Consider the following 22188-nt stretch of genomic DNA (forward strand, 5'->3'; position numbering starts at 1 on the left):
CAAACTAACTCTTTTTTATTGTCGTACTGTCACGTTTGTCCAATAAAGTTTGACTTTGTCTAAGGGTTTACCACCAGCAGCGTAAAGTTATTGGTTATTTTACTAGGTGGGGTTAAGTTGAGTTAGTTTCTCGTTGGGATTCTCAATACTACTTGACCCGTTAAAATAATTGTGTCAGTGTTGTGTTGGGTGGTGGCGTATTAATTCATTTAATTAAACATGTTGACATGTCGTAAATCCTTGATAATAACGCGCATTTCTCGTGTCCGATTCATGTCATGTTGTATTGTTTCAGATTTTGCCGGCTCCACCCAATATAGGGTACGGTATGATCGCATGAGTGTATGATTGTATAATACGAAGTAAGATCAAACTTAGGCTTATGCTATAGATGGGATGAGCTTAGTTTCTCGCTAGAGATGAGCCCAGCCCAAACAACCCCTTCAACTTCAACTCAAATTCTCAAAATAAAAAAAGGGAAAAGCCATTGCTGCTGTAAATTAAAGCTCAGCAATTTCTCATCTGCACTTTCAATCTGAACTTTGTACTACTAATCACAGAGTACGTTTTCCATTTGATCCCCTATAAATTATTTGTCAATACTTAAAAATTAGGGTTACTCATCTTATTTTGTGAAATTTGATTTAGATTTTAACAAAAGAATTGAAACTTGAATTTCAGGATCTCACACACAATAGTAGCACAAGCCAATTGAGTTGATTTTGAGTTAATTAAAAAAAAAAAAAGGATCCAGATGAAGTGAAATCAACTTTCTCTAATTTCGCAATCTTCAGAAGGTAATTTTACTCTCTCTGCCCTTTTAAATTGTTCATCATTCAATTAAAGGCTGGTAGTATTCGTGATATCGAGGGAATTTTATTGAACTAGGGCTTGGCCATGTAAATGTTTTTTTTTTTTAGCTTGAATTTTGATCGATTAGTGAGTGCCTGCTTTTTTAATTTATGGAATATTGGTTGTAGTTATAATTTTCAACTGGACATTGTAGCTATGAAGTATGTTACTCAGACGCGACTTCAAATACCAGACATGGGTGCGTGTCCAAGTGTTAGACAAGACCATTTTATGAGATTTATGCCTAAAATGAATTGTCTAGGTGTAATACCAATGTCCGAGCATTTAACTGGACTTGAGATGAAATGAAGAGTTAGAGTGACATGCCCATGAATTAGAAATATGTATATGGGTGTTTACAGGTAGATAGTATGTTCAAAACCATGCTCGGCCATGAAAATGTTATTCAAAGTGTTACATGAATTAGAAACATGTACATGGGTTTTTAAAGGTGGATAGTATGTTCAAAACCATGGGGGCTTTTACTGAATTATCATGCTCGGCCATGGAAATGTTGTTAAAAGTGTGGACTATGTCCATGGATATGTGTCTGTGATCTAATTTGCGAATGTTGTTTAGTTAGTATGGATTTTTACAACTAATTACATATCTGCTTTTGTGAAATGCTGGGATTGTAGTCATCTAAAGAGTATGATGTTTTGCCTTTGTATTTTAGTGTTACTAATAAACTTATAGTGTAGTACTATCATATTCTAGATATCATTGTGCTTGATTTCTTAAAAGAGATGCTCCTTGCTGTTATGACTTCTAATTTTACATCCATGTTTTGAAATTGATGGGCCTGGGTTTAGGAGAGTTGTACTTCAGAGCGCGATCTTCAGTGGATATGCTATAACAGTCCCGTTATAGTCGGATATAAGAGACAAATTCAATACTATATCTTTAACCTTAAGCAGTTTGTTAATTAGGGATGATGTTTCAAGCCTCGATGGTTTATTAGTTGGAGAATCATGTTCCTCCTTCTCTTTGATGTTTGTATGGCATGTAAACAGTTCACTTAACTGGTGTTACAGAAAATGATAGTTCAAGAGAAGACACAGGCATCAAGTTCAGCTAATGAAGAGATTGATCTTGATGAGTTGATGGATGCAAGTCGTAGAACACTTTTCTTATTGGTTGCATGGTACTTATGCATCTTCTTTAATGCTCGAGTGTATGTTTCTTTCTGTAATGCCAGGATCCAGAGCTAGAGAGACTACATGCTGAGAGAATTGCAGCACTACAGGGTTAAATTCTCCTTCAATATTGGCTTCTGATATGTGAAGTCCTTAAAGTATTCACCGCGTGATATATTTTCTCAGAAAGAAGCTGAGAAGCGACAAGAAATGAAGAAACAGGGCCATGGAGAATATAGAGACATAACTGAAGGGGATTTTTTGGGTGAAGTTACTGCAAGCGAACTAGTTATCTGCCATTTCTACCATTGGGAGTTCTATCGATGCAAGTAAAACCCTAATCTGACATCTATATATTATACTAAAAGAGAGAAAATCAATGTGGTGATGACAAATGTCACTCATTGATTGGCCTCTCTTTTAATATCAATTAATTAATATATAATTTTTTTTGTCATATTTAACTTATTGTATTTTATGGTAATAATAACTAATATGGAAAAATACATAAAAAAAATACTCCATCAATATCTCATTAACATAACAATTTAAACTGATTTTCCTTTTAATTCTCAAACCTCTCCATGTACTCTACGTACTGTACAAAATCCAATATAGAAAAGATACTCATTATATATTACCAACCCCATAAGTCATAGATAAAAATAAACTTGCATCCTAATTCAACCATGATTATGTTAAAACAAGAATATATTCGAGCATTTCTTCTTATTTGTCTCAAAAGAATATGCAAAACAATATAAATAAGAGAGGATTAATAAATAAAAAAGGGCACCACAAGAATTTGTATCATGACAACCCAATAACGACGGATTAAAAATTTCATCGCAAAAGGCTTTTGCGACGGGGGTAATAATCAAATAAAGACGGGAACAACCGTCGCAAATCCCTTTTACGACAGGCTAACGATGATTTTCATCAATTCATCCCCTTTTATAATGGGTTCGCGACTGGAAATCCCACCACTATTGATCTTTAGCGACGGGATTTCTCGTCATTAATGATACAATTTCTTGTATTGGAATTACAAAGCAAGTAAAAAGATAGACTAACACCAATATCAACGTATTTAAAAAAAATGGAAGTCTATATGTTCCTCTACTTATCTAGAAGACTACAACAATAAAGAAACCTATTAATTCAGTGTATCTTTTAGAGAATACGGAGTAGTAAGAGAAGAAATTGGACCTTTGAAATTTAAGTTCCACACAAATAAAAAAGAATAAGATTGAAGATTGAATTTGATTTGGGATAAGATTAAATTCACTAATTTATATCGCATATAAACATCTCTCTATATATAGATATATATAGTACTAATCTTCTCTACCACACCTAATTTTTTAAATATTAACGTAAAGTACTCATAGATTTATTTTGCATTTGTTTCTCAATATTTCCACTTTCATTTGTTGCAAAATGATTTTTCATTCTATGTAAAACGGAGTACTTATGGAATTACTAATTGTGATTAATTTTATTTGTTCAAAAGCTGCGAACATGCATCATGCATGGATAAATGAGACAACAAGAAAGTCAAAGCACACCCTCTTCTCAACTCTTTAAGGTTAATCCACCTCTTTTATGAAGCCTAGACCGATAGGAATTATTTCTATTTTGAATAACAATTTCATAAGAGAATTTGAGGAAAAATAATCGAAATTAGTTACTCCGTATTCAAAATTTAATTTTTAATTTATCTTAAAAGTTCCAATTACTTTGTACTACATATAAGCCCGTGCGTTTGGTTTTCATGTATTTTTATAAAAAATTAGCATTAAATTTAAGATAGAAATATGTAACTATATATGCAGTGATAGTAAGTGATTTGGTTAACATTAAAATTTAAGACAGAAGTATATTTTACAGAATCAAGATAGGTGATAGAAATCTAGAACTTTTTTTTTCGTATGTATTTATATTTTTGTAAATTTTTTCTAATACTTTTTTCATTTGTATTAAGATGTTGAGCAAATTAATCAAATATCTAGATATATATTAAGAAGCTTGTGGTAAAATTAACATAATATTTTAGAATATAACATGTTCTACGTTATCCTATCACATTAGGTACTATGTAGTATAATTTATTTATTTTTACTCTTCAACAAACACTTCGTGGAGTGAAACTTCACGGTATATTTATATTTTAGTAAAATTATAGAACAACAAAAGATAGATTTATAATTGTTATACGGAAACCTATAGAGTTGTAATTACTTAATGATATTTAGTAACTCCTACTACATACTCCGTATATTTTAAACATTGAATTACAAATTTTATAATCAAAATACTTACTCTAGATATTATGGAGATAATTAATAAAATAAAGGATACACAAAATTATTTAGGTAGAGTCAAGCAAACTAAGACGTTAGAAGATGGTAGTATTTTATTATCCGTACTCTTATTTATTTATTTATTCATACTTAAAGTTTATAAGCTTGTACTACATAAATCATATATAAATATTCTCTTGATACAATATATCGTGTAGCGCTACTAAAAATATAAGACCCTTAACTGCCACATTCATTATAAGTGAGCTTATCTCATTTTGGCATACATTATCTTTGATTTTATTTTTCAAAGAACACATTGAAAAACGACCATGCATATTTACTGAGCTCTTAGAGAGCCGCGTAGGAAATCTAATGGTTTCGACCAATGAAAAGAAAGATTTCTAATTTATTTTAGAATTAAAAAATGTGCGTGTCACGTAGATATTTTAATTAATTAATTACTAATATATATACAAGTTATACCAATCCATCAAAATCAAAACACTCTAATGATAAAAAATAAAAAAAATCTAAAATAAATTCAATCCAAAATCAAATATTAATCTTTTTTTTTAAAAAAAAAAATCCCCAAAAAAACACAAATCTTCATATTTACTTGAAAAATACAAGACTTTTAGTATTGTCCCAAAAAAAAAAAGTGGGTATGCCAGGTAGATATTTTAAATAATTAATTACTAATATATACAACTCTATCCAAAATCAAAAACTCTAATAATAAAAAATAAAATCTAAAATAAAAGTCAATCCAAAATCAAACACTAATCTAAATTTTTGTGAAACAAGAAAAACGACAACTTTGTGTAAGACCCCCTTAACAAAAAGACCTCTTATACACAAATTCTTATTTATAATGGGTGTACAATAAATATTGTACACCGGAGTAAAAGTTGACTCAAAATGCTTAAAAGTTACATTTATATATGTAAAAGTTATCTATTTTTTAATGATAAATTTTTTCATTTGAATAAAATTTATTTCTTCAAAATCACTAATAATGTATAAATTAATCATTTAACCCTTTAAAATATTTATCTATCAACTTTTTAATTTTATAATATTAAAGTTACAAAAAAATAGGTTAAAGTTACAAAAAAACTTCATAAAAGTTATCTTGGTGTACAATAAAAGGTCTTGTGTGCAACAGGTGCACATTAATATTAATGTGCACCAAGTTGTCACACGTGTGAACGCGCAGCAAAATCACGAAAAGAAAGAAAAAAAATCACGCAAAGAAAGAAAGAAAGAGGAGAGAGAAATCGCGCAGAAAAAATCGCAGAAAAGGAGAGAGAAAAAAAAACGCAGAAAGAGAAGGAAGGAAGAAGGAAGAACAAAAACGATCGACATTGAAATCGATCGACATTGAAATCGATTGACATTGAAGAAGGAAGAAGGACGCAGAAGGAAGGAAGAGATCGACATTGAAATCGAAACTGAAGAAGAGGAAGAACAACGCAGCAAGGAGATCGAAATTGTGAAATCGATAAATAATGGAAAACCTAATTAGGAGTGTGATTCAATCCACTCAAAGAATTCAAGTTCCTGTTGAACCTGATATTCAAGATGCAACAATGGAGGACGTTCTCAACAATTGCATCGAAAACAATGCTTTGGCACAGGAACGTGAAGAAGAGGAGGCAATGGAAGCTGAAGAACAACATATTATTTCTGATTCTGAAGGTATGAATAATTAATTATATGTTTGAAGTTAAAGTTATGGTTATAAACGTAAAAGTTAGGGATATTCCTGTTAAAGTTATGTAAATGTGTTGGTTTGCCTGAAGTATTGGTGTTTGAAAAAGTTACAGATATCAAAGTTAAAGTTGAGGTTTTCAGAGTAAAAGTTAAGTATGTAAAATGTAAAGATATAGTTATGCATAAAAGTTATAGTTTATACGTTCAAAGTTAAAGTTATAGTTATGAATGAAAAAGTTAGAGATATTCCTGTAAAAGTTATGTAAATGTGTTGGTTTGGCTGAAAAATAGGTGTTTGAAAAAGTTACAGATATCAAAGTTAAAGTTGAGGATTTCAGAGTAAAAGTTAAGTATGTAAAATGTAAAGTTTAGAATATTTGCTTAGATTTTTAACATGATTTTAATAAAGAATTTACATGGTTTTATGCATAAAAGTTATACTTTGATGCATAAAAGTTAGCCTTGTTTAAATAGATATAAGGCTTGTTTTAGTAAAAGTTATAGTGTTATCCATAAAAGTTAGACTTATTGTTGTAAAAGTTACAGTTTTATGCGTAAAAGTTAGGCTTGTTTTAGTAAAAGTTAGCCTTGTTTTAGTAAAAGTTAAATTTCTATGCATAGAAGTTAAACTTGTTTTAGTAAATGTTGGCCTTGTTTTAATAAAAGTTATAGTATTATGCGTAAAAGTTAGGGTTTAATAATAAAAATTTCTGCTGATTTTTGGTAATTGCAATAACAGAACCGGATCAAGATATTGTTGGAACACTGATGGGATACACTGCTGAAACAGTGGAGGAACTTCTAGGTTTCTATGAAAAACATGCTAGTGAGGTTGGATTTTCCATAAGGAAAGGAAACACGAGATTCAAAGTTGGGACAAGAATCGTGCTTGAAAAGACATATGTTTGTTCAGCAGCAGGAGTAACAAACAATGGAAAGAACAAAAAGAAAAAAGTGCAAACAGTTGTTCCTGTAGTGCCCAAAAAAGAGAGAAAACCAAGGCAAGTTTCGATCACGAGAACGCAATGTAGGGCTTGCTTGAGAGTGAAAATGAATTCTGAAGGCAGATATGAGGTTGTTAATCATGTGATAATGCACAACCATGATTTAACTAGAAGTCAATGGCACTACTTGCATAGATCTGAAAGGCAAATAACGGAAGAGAAGAGGGAGGCAATTGAAACTATGCAAAAATCTGGTAATAGTTACATTTTGATAGTTAAACTTTTATGTTCTGTGTAAAAGTTATTGTTTTGATACTCATCCTTTTGTTACTGCAATCACCTTCTAAGATGAAAAAAGTTGGAAATATAAAAGTCACACTCATCTCAGTTAAAGTTAAGCTTTTTAAAGTAAAAGTTAGGTTAGAGTAGAATGAGAACTGTCTTTAACTTTGACAACAATTTCCTTAACTTTAACCTACATAACCACAACTTTAACACAAAAATTAACTATAAGGTGTTAAAGTTAAGTTAATTACAATTAAAGTTTTAGAGGTTAAAGTTAAGCTTTTTAAAGTAAAAGTTAGGTTAGAGTAGAATGAAGACTGTCTTTAACTTTGACAACGATTTCCTTAACTTTAACCTAAATAACAACAACTTTAACACAGAAAATTAACTATAAGGTGTTAAAGTTAAGTTATTGACAATTAAAGTTTTAAAAGTTAAAGTTAGCCTTTTTGTACTAAAAGTCAGGTCTGAAGAAGTAAAAGTTAAACATTTTGCCGAAACTATTATTTTATTTACATTCTTTTATGCTGAACTGACAGGTCTGTCATCCACGGCTTCCTTTAACTACATGGCAATTGAAGCTGGAGGTGAAGAAAATTTGGGACACTCGAAGAAAGACCATCTAAATTACTGCACGAGGTTAAAAATGAAGCAAATAGAAGGAGGTGATGCACAAGCAGTAACTGACATAATGTATTTAGAGCTTGAAGGTGACCCAAACTTCTTTTTTAGATTTAGATTGGATGAAAAAGGTAAATTGAGGAGTTTGTTTTGGAGGGACTCTATGATGATGGAAGACTATGGAATTTTTGGAGATATAGTGGTTTTTGACACGACGTATAGAACAAACAGGTATAACCTAATTTGTGCTCCAATAGTTGGAATAAACAACCACTGGAACAATTGCATGTTTGGTTGTGCATTCATAGGAGATGAAAAGATTGAGTCGTTTGTGTGGCTTCTACAAACTTTCAAAAAGTCAATGGGGGGAAAAAGTCCAATATCAATCTTTACAGATCAAGATGCAGCAATGAACAATGCCATCCATCAGGTAAAAATCCAAGATTTATCCTTTTCAGAGCCCTTAACTTTAACTTCATATTCCTCAACTTTAAGTTCATAGTCCTTAACTTTAACTTCCAAATCTTTAACTTTAAGTTCAGAATCCTTAACCTTAAATTTAGAAATCTTAACTTTAATTTTAGAATCCTAAAGTTTAAATTTAGAATACTTATCCTTAACTTTAACTTTAACTTTATAATTCTTAACTTTAATTTCAATTTTCTTAACTTTAACTTCAAAAATCTCAACTTTTAACATTGAGTTGTATATGCAGGTCTTTCCAGATTCAAGACACAGATTATGTGTATGGCATTTGCATCAGAATGCTATTACCAGATTTGGGGCATTGAAACGAGATCCAACTTTTAAGAAGACATTCAACTATTGCTTGTATAAGTGTGTCACAGTAGTTGAATTTGAAACCAATTGGAGATCAATGCTGCAACAATATGAGTTGATAGGGGAAGAGTGGTTTACAAATGTATACAATTTGAGAGAAAAATGGTGCCCTGCGCTAAGCAAAGACTTCTTTTCAGCTGGGATTTTGTCTTCACAACGAAGTGAAAGCACTAATCACGCTATCGGATTTAGAGCAAACAGAACAACCAGTTTAACTGATTTCTATAGATTGTTCAAAGGTACAATACAACGTTGGAGAAGTACAGAAAAGCAAGCTGAATTCTCTTGTAGTAAATCGGTTCCATCCTCGGCTTTACCACTTTCTGGATTGTTGAAACATGCATCAGAAGTTTACACGTTGTCACTATTCAGAGACTTTGAGGAGGAATTTGGATATTCAATTGCAACAACAGCAAAATTAATTTGGAAACAAGGTAAATATCAGAATTTAAAGTTAGTCTTTTTACTGTAAAAGTTATGCCTTTTTTTAATAAAAGTTGATAAACTGAAATATAAAGTTTATTAACTTTTAATTCACCAGCGCTAACTTTTATACATATTTTCATAACTTTAAGTAAAAAGTTTAGGTTTTTTGTTTTAAAAGTTAAGATTTTGAAAAAGTTTAGGCATCTGAAGTTAAAGTTTAGAATTCTGAAGTTAAAGCTAGGTTTTTTATTTTTAAAGTTATGTAACCTGAAAAATTAAGTTTCATAACTTTAAGTACACCAGGGCTAACTTTTATATTGATTTTCCTAACTTTAAAACATGGTACTACTAATGCAGAAAATACTGAGTTCTATGCTGTGTCCATTGATGAAGAACCTTGGTCTGCACAGAGAGTAACATACATCCACGAGAGCCAAACAGTATCATGTACGTGTAAAAACTTTGAAGCTTCAGGATGGTTATGCTACCACTGCATTAGGATATTGCACCTTCATTCGGTTAACCGGATTCCAGAACAGTACATCAAAAAGAGGTGGACAAAATCTGCCAAGTCATCAGTTTGGAACAAATTAGAAAATGAAAAACCAGAAGAGGTGCAGTACACACCTTGGCGCCAAACCATGGCTAGGAAATACTACAACCTTATCTTGAAAAGCCAATCAAATGAGGAGACAAGAACCCTTATGGAGGATGGTTATGCCGCTAGTGTGTCTCTGGTTGATGAACTTCTAGCGTCATTAAATCTTTCAAACACTGACGACGCTTCAACCACAGAAACAAGTGCAACAGCAGCACCTGAAACAAGTGCAACAGCAGCACCTGAAACAAATGCAACAGCAGCATATGAAACAAACTCAGCACCAGCAGGTAAAAGTTAATTGTTTTTTGGTTAAAGTTAAGATATTCCTTGTTACAGTTAAGTTAGAGATGATGAGTTTGTTACAAACATCGCCAAAACCCATGTTACTTGGACTGACTTGGATACGTGTCCAAGTGTCTAAGATAAATTGTGAATTTTTTTTTTCGGATTTAAGTTGAAAATAAAGTTTCAAAGTGCATGGATACTTAACGTACAATGAAGAATTGAAGTTATATACCAAAAACCAATATTATACTTAAAGTTGAGAGTTTTGTACTTAAAGTTACCCTTTTTGTAATAAAAGTTAGATAAACTAATATTAAATTTTCTTAACTATTTCAATAACAGGGCTAACTTTAATGGTGATAATCTTAACTTTAAGCATAGAATCAACAACTTTAAATACATGTTTCAGAATCCTAAACTTTAACTTTAGAACCCTCAACTTTAACTCAATTATCCTAAACTTTAAGCCTAAACTTTAACTTTAGATCCCTCAACTTTAACTCTAAAACCCTAACTTTAACTCTATAATCCTCAACTTTAACTTAATTATCCTAAACTTTAACAGCAGAATCCTAAACTTTAATTTTAGAACCTTCAACTTTAACTCTAAAACCCTAACTTTAACTCTATAATCCTCAACTTTAACTCAATTATCCTCAACTTTAACTCAGAATCCTAAATTTAACTTTGGATTCCTTAACTTTAACTTCAAATGCCTAAACTTTAACTTTAAAATCTAAGTCTTTAAGTTCAGAAACCTTAATTATAACTTCAGACTCCAAAACATCAACTTCAGATGCTTAAACTTTAACAACAGAATCCTAAACTTTAACTTAAGAACCCTCAACTTTAACTAAATTATCCTAAACTTTTACAGAAACTGAACATTACCAAAAACCAATATTATTCTTAAAGTTGATCTTAACTATAACAATAACAGGGCTAACTTTAAAAATAATAATCTTAACTTTAACCATAGAATCAACAACTTTAAAAATACATGTTTCCATGTTCTACTGAACATCACCAAAAACCAAAATTATATGCCATATATACACAAAAATGGCATTATACTCTAGAGAAATATTTTTGTGAAAATGTAAAAGTTAAGATTATTGTACTTAGAGTTTTGATGAACTTTAAAACTAATATTAAAATTTCATGCTGCAGGTTTCTTTGCCGTCCGTTTGGTAGGAGCTTGCTTCTTCTCTGGTGGTCCTACATTTTCGGGGACAGATGCATCTGCTACATTCCTTTTAAGACGTTTTCTTGAAGTAAAAGTCTTCAACGGTTGTTCGTTGCCCTCTGCCGCATTATCATTCACATCTGCCACATTGTTATTCATCTCTGCCATATTACCCTCTGGTTTCTCGTTCTCATTGGCATTCTCCTGTGCAATTTTACCCTCTGGTTTCTTGTTCTCATTGGCATTCTCCTCTGCTTTCTTTTCAACTTCCTTCTCCTTTTTGGCAGCTTCTTTCTTCAACTTCCTATCATTTGCCAATTTTTGCTTCCTCCTGGTTACCACATGTGGATAGACATCTACTCGTTTGGAATTGAAATCAGCAAGTTTATTGAGAACTTCTGCCCGTTTGTCATTCATGTCAGATAACACAAGTGTGGCACATATTTCGGCACGCAGAACAATCCTTTTACGGGGCTGTATTATTTGAAAAAAAAAAGAATAACATTATCAACATCATTTTAAATTCCAAAATAAATAAGGCTAATAAAAGTTAAGCAAATTGCTGTAAAAGTTAGGAATTTTGACTTAAAAGTTATGATTCGAAAAAATTCTAACCTCTTTCAAATCAGGACAGCTACATTTGATTCCTTCAAATGTCAACATACTAATCATTGTATAAATTCCACAATCAAGGTCAGAACCTTTTGCAGTCTTCCAATCAAACTCAATCTCCTCCATGGGGTACGTTCCAATATCACCTTCATGATTATTGCCTCTATCATCAAGGAAAGTACCCAGGAGATCACACTGAAAACAATATTAAACACATTTATTGGTTTGTAACAGAAAAAAGAAAGTTGAACCGGTAATTCAACATTCTTAAATTGACTAGAGGTAATTACCAGAGTTGTTGAAAAACTTTCCAAATCAATGATTTGAGCTTCATCATACACAAGATTGTCCACGTGTTGCATCGTTTTGGTTTTCAAATTCAACACAAATAGGAAAAAGTGGCGTTCTCGAAAAAAAGGAACAAAAACCTACAAAAACAAAACATATTGTGATGTTAATAGATACACAAAAACAAAACTTAAACTAGTGAAAGTAAACTTTAACTTCAGAATCCTAAACTTTAACTTTGGATACCTTAACTTTAAGTTCAAATGCCTAAACTTTAACTTTAAAATCTTAAACTTTAAGTTCAGATACCTTAATTACAACTTCAGACTCCAAAACTTTAATTTCAGGTCTAAACTTTAACAACAGAATGCTAAACTTTAACTTTAGAACCCTCAACTTTAACTCTAAAATCCTCAACTTTAACTCTAAAATCCTCTACTTTAACTCAATTATCATAAACTTTAACTTCAGAAACCTTAACTTTAAATTTAGAATCCTTAACTTTAACTTCAGAAAAATTTAATGTTACAAGTTGAATTTTAGGATTCTAAACTTAAAGTTAAGGTTTCTGAAGTTAAAGTTAAGGATAATTCAGTTAAAGTTGAGAATTTTAGAACCCTCAACTTTAACTCTAAAATTCTCAACTTTAACTCAATTATGGTAAACTCTAACTTCAGAAACCTTAACTTTAACATTAGATCCTAAACTTTAACTTCATAAAACTTGACTTTAAATTTAGAATCCTTAATTTAATTTTGAGGTGATGCCAAGTAATAACTGACCAGATCAACACAGGTGATGTCAAAGCCATTGTTGTAAATATCAATCCACTCTTTCCAACAAATTAGAAGCTGATCCATAGCAGCCTCGTTAGTTGAATCTTGCCAAAGAAGTTCCAAAATTTCCTACAAGGGAAAACAAACAAATTAGTACAACACAAACATTTCCTAAAAATATGTTAACTTTTACTAAACTACTACACAATTTAAGAAACTCACACTTTGGCGGACACCAAAACAGAATTTTGAAGGCGGTGAGGCATGTTGCATTTCATTTGCATTTATCATTAATGCCCAACACTCAATAATAGACAAATAGATCTCTTGATCTTCAGCAAGTGACAACATATCCTCTCTTTGAATCATATGTACGGTATCAAACCAGACCAAAGTTTCCCTAAAAAAAAAAAAGTTAAGATTTATTAAGTTAAAGTTAAACCTTTTGTACTTAAAGTTAGGACAATTAAAAGACTTACTCTGCCTTCACTACGACAGGATCATCCAGAAGGCAATAATCAGCAACTTCTTGATACAACTCGGGCAAACGTTTCATGTTCCTCTTGTAGAAACGCATGAAATGTCCGACAAGGAATGGTTCAGTGTTAACCTTTCCACATGGAATTCCAATTTTAGCCTTGCCATCAGCTAAAGAAGAGTGTATAATGGAATGATAACCGACAGTAGGCTCGTAAACTTTTAATTCTTTTGGAGCAGTTTCAGCACTTGCAAGAGGTTCAACACTTGGAAGAGGTTCAACAATTGGAAGAGGTACAACCAGCTGCTCAGATAAGCTTGGCTGTACATCAACCTCCAAAGTTGCGCCTGTAGTAGAATAAATGATTCCTTATCATTTAATGTGAAAAGGTTAAAGTTTTTTTAGATATTTCTAAGTTTGAACATATAGTAAACTGAAATAGAGTAAAGTTGCACCTTGATTGGTCTGCTGAGCTGGATCAGTGGTAGCATCAACAATACGAGGTTCTTCACACTGTACAGCAGTCTTGTTAGCAGTTTCATTGACATTAATTTCATCAAGAACTCCTTGGATCTTTTTATTTGGACTATCATCTTGAGGTATAGCATTAGGTTTTCCATCACAATATATGTTCTCCAAACCTCCTGGCATAGACTGAACTGAAACTACCATCTCAGCCAATTCTTGCATCATGGCATAATACCTTGGATCCAAATCATCATCCGGCAGCGATGGAGATGAACGTCGCCTCAGTGCTGCTACAGCTTCAAGTTGTTTCAAATGAAAATTTGAAACAATTTCCAAGTTCCTCTTCATTCTCAAAAACTCCGCATGCATTTCCTTCAAGATTCGGGAAAAGTTAGACTTTTTGAATTAAAAGTTAGACTTTTGAACTTAAAAGTTAGACTACTGAAACCTAAACTTTAACTTCAGAAACCATAACTTTAAATTTCGAATCCTTAACTTTAACTTTAAAATCCTAAACTTTCAAGTTCAGAATCCTTAACTTTAACTTTAATATCCTAAACTTTAAGTTCAGAATCCTTGAAATAATTTTAGAATTCTAAACTTTAACTTTAGGATCCTTAACATTAACTTCAAAATCCTCAACTTTAACATTAAAGTCCTTAACTTTAAATACATAATCCTTAACTTTAACTTTAGAATCCCTAACTTTAACTTCAAAATCCTCAACTTTAACATCAAAGTCCTTAACTTTAAATACATAATCCATAACTTTAACTTTAGAATCTTTACCTTTAATTTTAGAATCAAATCTCAAAACTAGAATAAAAATTTTAATAAAAGAGAAATAACTATAAAAATGTTGAGAAGAAACTTACATCAGTTGAAATTGATTGAATTGCTGAATTTGACAATTGCCCATCAGGAATGACGAACCGTATATGGTTCTCATCATCGTTCACAGCATCATGCCTACCACAAATCTTGGCAAAACCTTCTTCAAAACCCAACTTTTGACAAACAGGGTAGGTCACTGTATTTAATAAACCACTGCCAAAGCAAGCTGAATCCTTTTCCAAAACAAGCCTTTCATGAATTTTAGTACCAGACCAATGCTTCATCAACGGAAGACTACAACTCTCTGCAATGCCTCTAAATTGAAGGCGATGAAAATAGACAACTTGTAAAACCCATAAACAACCACCAACGTTACCCTGGCAGCCTGAAGTTTTATGCTTCCTAATAGCCCGACAAAGTCTCTCGTGGACATATCCACACCAATCAAGATTCTTTATTTCATCTACATCCTCAAGAACTTTAACTAAACCCAAATCAGCATTCCTATTAGCTATAGGAGCTAAGAAAACAGAGAATGCAAACATCACAAATATTCGCTTGAACATTTCTCCACCTTCCACTAATTCACCCATCTTAATCTCCAACAGACGCAATGGAATGGTTGCATTTTTTTTAACTTTAAAGTAGTCTCTCCACTGATTTTTCAAACCTACATCCTTAGTCCTAGTGCTGCTATCTACAATAGGATTGTCAGAATGTAATGGGAGAAGAAACACATCATGCACATCACATGGACTAAATATGAATTCCTTTCCAGCTTCAATTTTAAACAACCAACTAACAGGATCAAAATGATCAATCAACCAGGGAAATAATGTTGTATCTAACTTTGAAGTTTGCGTAGGTAAAGATAACAACCAACCGAATCCAATTTCTGAAACAGACTTAATTTGATTTGAATTGAATGTTTCTATGACAGCTAACAAAGCAGTTGGTCTACACTGGGTAGTCAAGTTTGAAGTACTGCAACCCCCATCCAAGCTGAAAAAAAGTTAAACAGGTAAAAGTTAGACTTTTAGCAGTTAAAGTTTGGTAATTAACAGTAAAAGTTATGTTTCTGATGATGGAAGAATTTCTTAATATTTACAACAAATACCATAACTTTAACCTACATAAGTACAGCTGTAATATTTAAAAGGAAAAAGTTGACTTTTAGCAGGTAAAGTTAGGAGAAAAAAGTCAAAATCCTTAACTTTATATTTAGAAATCTTGTTTGTAAGATTTGACTTTAACATCAAAATCCTCAACTTTAACTTCAAAATCCTTAACTTTAACTTCAAAATCCTCAACTTTAAGTTCAGAATCCTTAAACTTTAAATTTAGAATTCTTAACTTTAACTTTAGAATCCTAAACTTTTAATTTAGAATCCTTAACTTTAATTTCAAAATCATAAACTTTAGCTTTAGGATTCTTAACTTTAACTTTAACTACAAAATTCTTAACTTTAACTACAAAAATCTCAACTTTAACTTCAGAGTCCTTAACTTTATAAAACAACTTTAACACAGAAAAGTTCAAATTGAGAAATAAAACAAATTGTAAAACTCACATCTGGACATCATTTTCAGCATCAACAGGAACATTAGCATCAACCTCAGCCTTAATCCTTGCCTTCTTCCCTTTGGTTTTTATTTCAACCAACTCACTCTTAACCATGACTCCCGGCTTCTTCTTCCCTTTGCCTGTCGGTTTAACCAAGCCAGCATTAACATCCTCGTCCTCGTCCTCGTCCCCGTTCTCATCCTGTTCCCAGTTCTCGTCCTGGTCCTCATCAGTATTAACATCCTCATCATCTTCATAAACAACATCGTCATCATCGTCATCATATTCAATATTTTCTGAATCTGGATATTGAATGTCATCATCTTCTTGTAAAATCTCCTTCACATTAACAGTTTTACTTCTCGGCATGATTCAATGATGTCAAAAATCACTGCAAAAGTTAAACTCCCATTAGATGAAAAATTTGTAAATATAAAAGTAATAGATTTAACTGTTAAAGTTAAGATATTAATAGAAAAGTTAAGTCTTAAATGATTGAAAACTGTCTTAACTTTTATGCCAATTTCCATAACTTAATTATATAAAACTATAACTTTAACACAACAAAGTACAACAGTGAAATAAAACAGATTGAAAGACTCAATTTAGTTGTAGAAAGGTAAAAACGTGAAAGTTAGACTATTACCAATTAAAGTTAAGTTATTCACAGTTAAAGTTAACTCAATTATCCTAAACTTTAAGTCAATTATCCTAAACTTTAACTACAGAATCCTCAACTTTAACATTAGAACCCTCAACTTTAACTCTAAACCCTCAACTTTAACTCAATTACCCTAAACTTTAACTACCGAATCCTAAACTTTAACTTTAGAACCCTCAACTTTAACTCTAAAATCCTAACTTTAACTCTATAATCCTCAACTTTAACTCAATTATCCTTGCAACTTTGATACAGATTCAATGATTCACGTGCTTGCAACTTTGAATTCAAATGTTCTTCACTATTAGGTGAATAACCTTAACTTATTAACAGATTTATAAACTTTAACATTTATATAACAGAAATTAAAGCACAAAATTGAAATCGCAGCAAAGAAACAAAATCTCAGCAAAGAAGCTATCTGTGCAAAGGAACAAAATCGCAGCAAAAACAAACGATCGTTGAAGAAAAACCTAAATCAATACACACAAATACAAATTCGAAGCAACACAAACAAAACGTGACATAATTGGAAGAATAATTCAAGTAGAACAACTAAAATAATTAAACCTAATTATCAAAATACGAAAAATCAAAGAAAATAGGTAGAAAACTAACCTGGATGAACTGTCGAGGTAAATGTAGCAAAATCGCGAAGAAATTGCAGAAGAAATCGCAAGAAGTTGCGGTTGAGATGCAGAAGAGAGAAATCGCGGTTGAAATCGCGAAGAAATCGCGCTTGAGATCGCAGCAGAAATCGCAGAAGAGGGAGAGAGGAGAGAGAAAAGAGAGAACTGGGAAGATGATCAACTGACTTTCCCAGAAATTGCGTTTCACTTGTTTCACTTCACACGTGGGAATTATTTTGAGTTGCCTAATATGGGCTTGGTGTACAATAATTTATTGTACACCCATTTTAAACAAGATTTTGTGTAACTAATTGGCAACAGAGAATACGCCCATGGATTTGACTTAACTAACATTAAAGATAAGATTTTGAACGCTCAATATATTATACATTTGTCAAGACACTAGCTGACAAGCGTCCTACAATAAAATAATTAACATATTTCATAAAAAATTTACGCAAAACCTTCTAATTACTTATGGTAATAAATCGATTATAATATGAAACTAGATTATATCCCGTGTAAGCACATATATTCTAACATTATTATATTTGACCAGCCATATTGTTTACCCCGTATAAAATATTTCTCCCCCTAAATTTAATGTATAGTTAATAAATCTTGAACGTACATATTGATTGAATCATCTAATATGAAATTTGAGAAACAATTCCAACAATTTTTTCGCTTAATTTTTGTATTATTTGTTTTTTTTTATTTTTGATCATTTGGTGGGTAATCTATTTTTACATTATAATCCACTTAATGCAATTTCATATAACCAATACTTCATATAGAGAATCTTATAATAGTTGAACTTGTACTATCCATTCAATTGTTTAAAAAAATTGTGTCATATAATAAATACTATCATTTGTTTAATTTTCTTTTTTTTTGTCATATAATAAATACTATCAATTGTTTTAAAAAAGATTCACGTTCTCATTATCGTAATATTTTTGCACGAATTCAAAAATAACCAGTTATTCCCTCACACATAGTATTATTGAAGTCGTAAGGGCATGTTAATTTAAACTTTTGACTAATTTATCGTAATCAACTATTTCTAAAATCATAATATTTAGATTATTGTGTTTGCTTATTATGTTTGCAACAACAAAAATAATCTTTATATGTTAATGTAAAATAATTAGGAAATTTTGGTATATACTACCTTAAAAATACACCATTTTTGTATTTACTACCTTATAAAAATTTTATTTTAAATTACTACCTTAAACTTTCAATTTTTATTTATTTACTACCAATTTACAGTTTTTTCATTTTAGAAATAAGATATCTCTTTCGTTTCTTAATCGTTTAAAGTGATTCAAAGTTCATTATTTTCCTTTTTCTATAGGGATTTCATTGTGAACGACATTTCTAAATAATTCGTTTGATAATTCATTAAATATTTTAAAATTTTACAAATAATATTTAATTAGTTTTACATTTCATATAATGTTAAAAGCAAGATACATATGGAATCCTTACACATAAATGAGAATCATGGGTTTTGAATCATTTAAAATGATTAAGAAACGAAAGAGATATCTCAATTTTAAAATGAGAAAACTGTAAAATGGTAGTAAATACATAAAAATTGGAACTTTAAGGTAGTAATTTAAAATAAAAATTTCATAAGGTAGTAAATACAAAAGTGGTGTATTTTTAAGGTAGTAAATACCAAAATATCCAAAATATTACAAATCATTAATTTACTCCGTGAGGTATGTATAAAACTTCGTGCAAAATTAACATTTTGATATGTAGACCGTGCATCACACTTGATGATGGGGCGAGTTTGGATTTTAGATAAGGCTCAAGACGAAGATAACGTGGATGATTGACTAATATTACTAATAAATATAGATTCGGTGTTGGTGAGCGGGTATAAGGATAACATGTACCCACCTTGGTGATGGGGCGAGTTTACATTTTCTGGATTTGGAACACTAACCCAATCCTAACTATTATGTATGTATTTTTAAATATTTTAGCTAATACAATTAATTTTAATAATAAAGTTATGTCAATATATTCAAAAGTTAGGTAAAGGCAAAGTGGCTTATTTACCGATATAGAGATGTCATGTTGTCAGTGGAGGTGGTGTTTTGGGAGTCCTGCGGGTATCCTCTCCAAGTGGGAGGGAATGAATGAAAGTTTGGTGGGAGATGGGGTTAATGTATCCGCAAGCGGGTAACGAGGGCGGGAACGAATTTTAAATTGGACCCTCCCGCCCGCATCGCTTATCTTTCATCGAAATGATTATGAATATATCAACTTTTTTTTTTACACTAATGTACATATTATAATGTTTATATATATTTTCTCAATTAATATAATCCGACAATTGAATTATTGAAAACGCCAGAACATAGTTTTACAATTCAAAACTCTTTTACGTACCAAAAAAAAAAAAAAAATTGACCTTAGGGGTGAGGTTACATAGGTGGGTGGTGGAGCTTGGATGAATTTTATTTTATACCTGACCTCTCGAGATGGGGATTGGAAGGGGTGAGTAGGCGTTAAATGATCGAATAATGAGGTAAACGAGACAAGTATTAATTGGATATGACTAATGAAAGGAAGGGTGAATGAGATAACTTAATGTTTGACAGGAGGTGATGAATAGTGATGAATAGGGATGAATAATAATTTTATCCATGCACTATTTTAATGATTATTGACTGCCAAATTTTCATATAAATTTATATTTAGATCATAAATCGTGCATCGCACGGGTATTATACTATTTGTATCTAATTATTAACATTAAACGTTATATCGTAGCCATTAAATAATTTCAGAGGCCTTTTCTTCACTAGCATGTTCTCAGTGACATGTAATATCCCCCTGCTATCTTTAAGTTGTGGCAGACCTGCAGGAGGTTCTTGTAAGATTAAAGAAGACAATAGCATCGTTATGCTAAAAGGAGTGCAGATTTTAATGGATTTAGATCTTAAGGAAGAATCCTACTTTCTAGATGTATAACAAAAGTGTTCAGGCATTCTCTATTTCAGTTTGCTCCCAGCGGATAGAGAGTCCTCTAGTTCTTGTTTTCCATGAAAATAAAAAAAATTATGCGAGTCCTCTAGTTCTTGTTTTCCATGACAAAAATTATGCGGAATACAGCATTTTGATGTTTCGGTCATTGTTAAAATACGGAGCTTCCTGAGCTGTCAAGTTTCTATTTGCAGAAATGTGTACATGGGTTTGGTTGTTGAATTAATAAGTTTTTTGCTATCTTTTTCAGGATAATGGATAAGCATCTGAAGGCACTTGCACCCAAGTACCTTGATACCAAGTTTTTAAAACTGGACGCAGAGGTTGCATGCCTTTTTTTTCTATTTGGTGTTACTTTATGAAGTTGCATGCCTACTTTTGGTTCTGCTTGCGTTGCTTACTTTGTGAGCCCTATGTTATGGTTTCTCTAATGACTGTGAATTGTGAATGACAAACTGACGATGTATACCAAATGCAGAATGCCCCCTTCTTCATATCCAAGCTTGGAATCAAAACTTTGCCATGCGTTATACTTTTCAGGTTACTTTTCCATCTTATCTGTCAAATTCTATATTATCATTTAAAAGTTATTTAGAGCATTCAACTGCATCCTGCATTGCCTCATTTGCCTGAAAACCCCGAAGAAATAGAGCAATTGCGTTTGTATTCTGTACCCTCGATTATTTGAAGTTTTTTCCTGCCCATTAAGAGCTAGCCCCTGTCTCTTCCCCTTATGTTACTGAACATATGCCTTTCTGACTTAGTGATGCACTTGTGTTGCCGTGCTGGTATGGTTTTTTTTCTTTGGGTAAATGGGGTAGGAGAAAGTGAAAATTCTTATTACTGTCTTTGTGAAGAGGATGTTGGGTGAAGGTAAAATATGAAATAAAGGAAGTTTCACCAGTATTTGTTGCGCATTGTTCCATACTCTCCACATTGAGCATCGTAGTTAATTACATTTTAAGTTCTTGCATCTGAATTTTGGATCTCCTGTTTCAGGAAAGGAATAGCAGGTGATAGACTTGTTGGGTTTCAAGATGTTGGCGGAAGAGACGATTTCCCTACAAGGAGACTGGAAAATCTGTTGATCAAGAAAGGTAATTATTTTTTGTTTAATTTGGTAGGTTGTAGGGTGGAGGGTTGCAGTGTTTGCTATTCTGTGTCTGACTAGTTGATTACAGGTATGATAAGGATAAGGAAAAAGAAGACGAGGAGGATTATTCTGAAAGTAAACGCACTTCTGTCAGATCATCATTGAACCTTGGTTCAGATTCTGATGAAGAATACAAGGAAAGAGAGCAACCTTTTCTCCTTCTGTATTATGTAATGATTATCAAGCCCTTGTGATATTCAATGGTAAATTGGCAATATTTCGTGTTGCATTGCTGTTGATATTATGTTCTTAACAACGTTCTGGAAATCAACTTCATAATTTCATATCATAATATACCAAGGCTCAAAATTTTGTGTGTTATTGGAACAACAATTAAACTAAAAGGTGATCTTCACAAAGCAGACTTTTAGGAAGCGAGCTTGCGAGAGTGCGAGGCCTCTCACACATGAGGTGAACTTGTTGAAGATGCTTTGATCGAGTGGCGTAAGCAACAGAGTATGTGGCAGCACCGGCAGGTAGAGATTGGCAGATTGCCAATGGGATGGGTCTGACCCGACCCACCC

The 22188-nt window shown here is 31.9% G+C and overlaps 2 protein-coding genes across 3 annotated transcripts; one reads left to right on the top strand and one right to left on the bottom strand.

Annotated features, from left to right (window-relative positions):
• Window positions 1-368: 368 nt before the first annotated feature.
• LOC110780137 (thioredoxin domain-containing protein PLP3B-like) lies at window positions 369-21985 on the top strand. 2 transcript variants are annotated; one of them, XM_056836901.1, is made up of 8 exons: window positions 369-561; window positions 682-797; window positions 1887-1996; window positions 2175-2317; window positions 20762-20834; window positions 20990-21051; window positions 21511-21608; window positions 21693-21985. In XM_056836901.1, exons 3-8 carry the CDS (start codon window positions 1994-1996, stop codon window positions 21767-21769), a joined length of 456 nt encoding a protein of 151 aa, XP_056692879.1. In that variant the 5' UTR covers window positions 369-561; window positions 682-797; window positions 1887-1993; the 3' UTR covers window positions 21770-21985. The 2 variants fall into 2 exon arrangements, with proteins under 2 accessions (XP_056692879.1, XP_056692878.1); XM_056836900.1 differs by lacking the exon at window positions 1887-1996 and adding an exon at window positions 2051-2099.
• Window positions 10957-17854, bottom strand: LOC130467899 (uncharacterized). The gene is made up of 10 exons (XM_056836899.1): window positions 17495-17854; window positions 16223-16606; window positions 14693-15653; window positions 13805-14189; window positions 13351-13696; window positions 13094-13271; window positions 12878-13000; window positions 12098-12235; window positions 11811-12002; window positions 10957-11669 (listed from the first exon to the last, which is right to left on the bottom strand). Exons 2-10 carry the CDS (start codon window positions 16582-16584, stop codon window positions 11169-11171), a joined length of 3186 nt encoding a protein of 1061 aa, XP_056692877.1. The 5' UTR covers window positions 16585-16606; window positions 17495-17854; the 3' UTR covers window positions 10957-11168.
• Window positions 21986-22188: the final 203 nt, after the last annotated feature.

The sequence above is a fragment of the Spinacia oleracea genome, chromosome 2 (assembly GCF_020520425.1).
Source record: "Spinacia oleracea cultivar Varoflay chromosome 2, BTI_SOV_V1, whole genome shotgun sequence".
Lineage (NCBI taxonomy): Eukaryota > Viridiplantae > Streptophyta > Magnoliopsida > Caryophyllales > Amaranthaceae > Spinacia > Spinacia oleracea.

Coding starts and splice junctions, on each gene's coding strand:
- LOC110780137 (XM_056836900.1), top strand. CDS start 2,073: ATGCTGAGAGAATTGCAGCACTACAGG. Junction 2,100..2,174: donor GAGAATTGCAGCACTACAGG/GTTAAATTCTCC, acceptor ATATTTTCTCAG/AAAGAAGCTGAGAAGCGACA. Junction 2,318..20,761: donor TGGGAGTTCTATCGATGCAA/GTAAAACCCTAA, acceptor TATCTTTTTCAG/GATAATGGATAAGCATCTGA.
- LOC130467899 (XM_056836899.1), bottom strand. CDS start 16,584: ATGCCGAGAAGTAAAACTGTTAATGTGAAGGAGATTTTACAAGAAGAT. Junction 14,190..14,692: donor TTCAATCAATTTCAACTGAT/GTAAGTTTCTTC, acceptor CGAATCTTGAAG/GAAATGCATGCGGAGTTTTT. Junction 12,003..12,097: donor AAAGTTTTTCAACAACTCTG/GTAATTACCTCT, acceptor TATTGTTTTCAG/TGTGATCTCCTGGGTACTTT.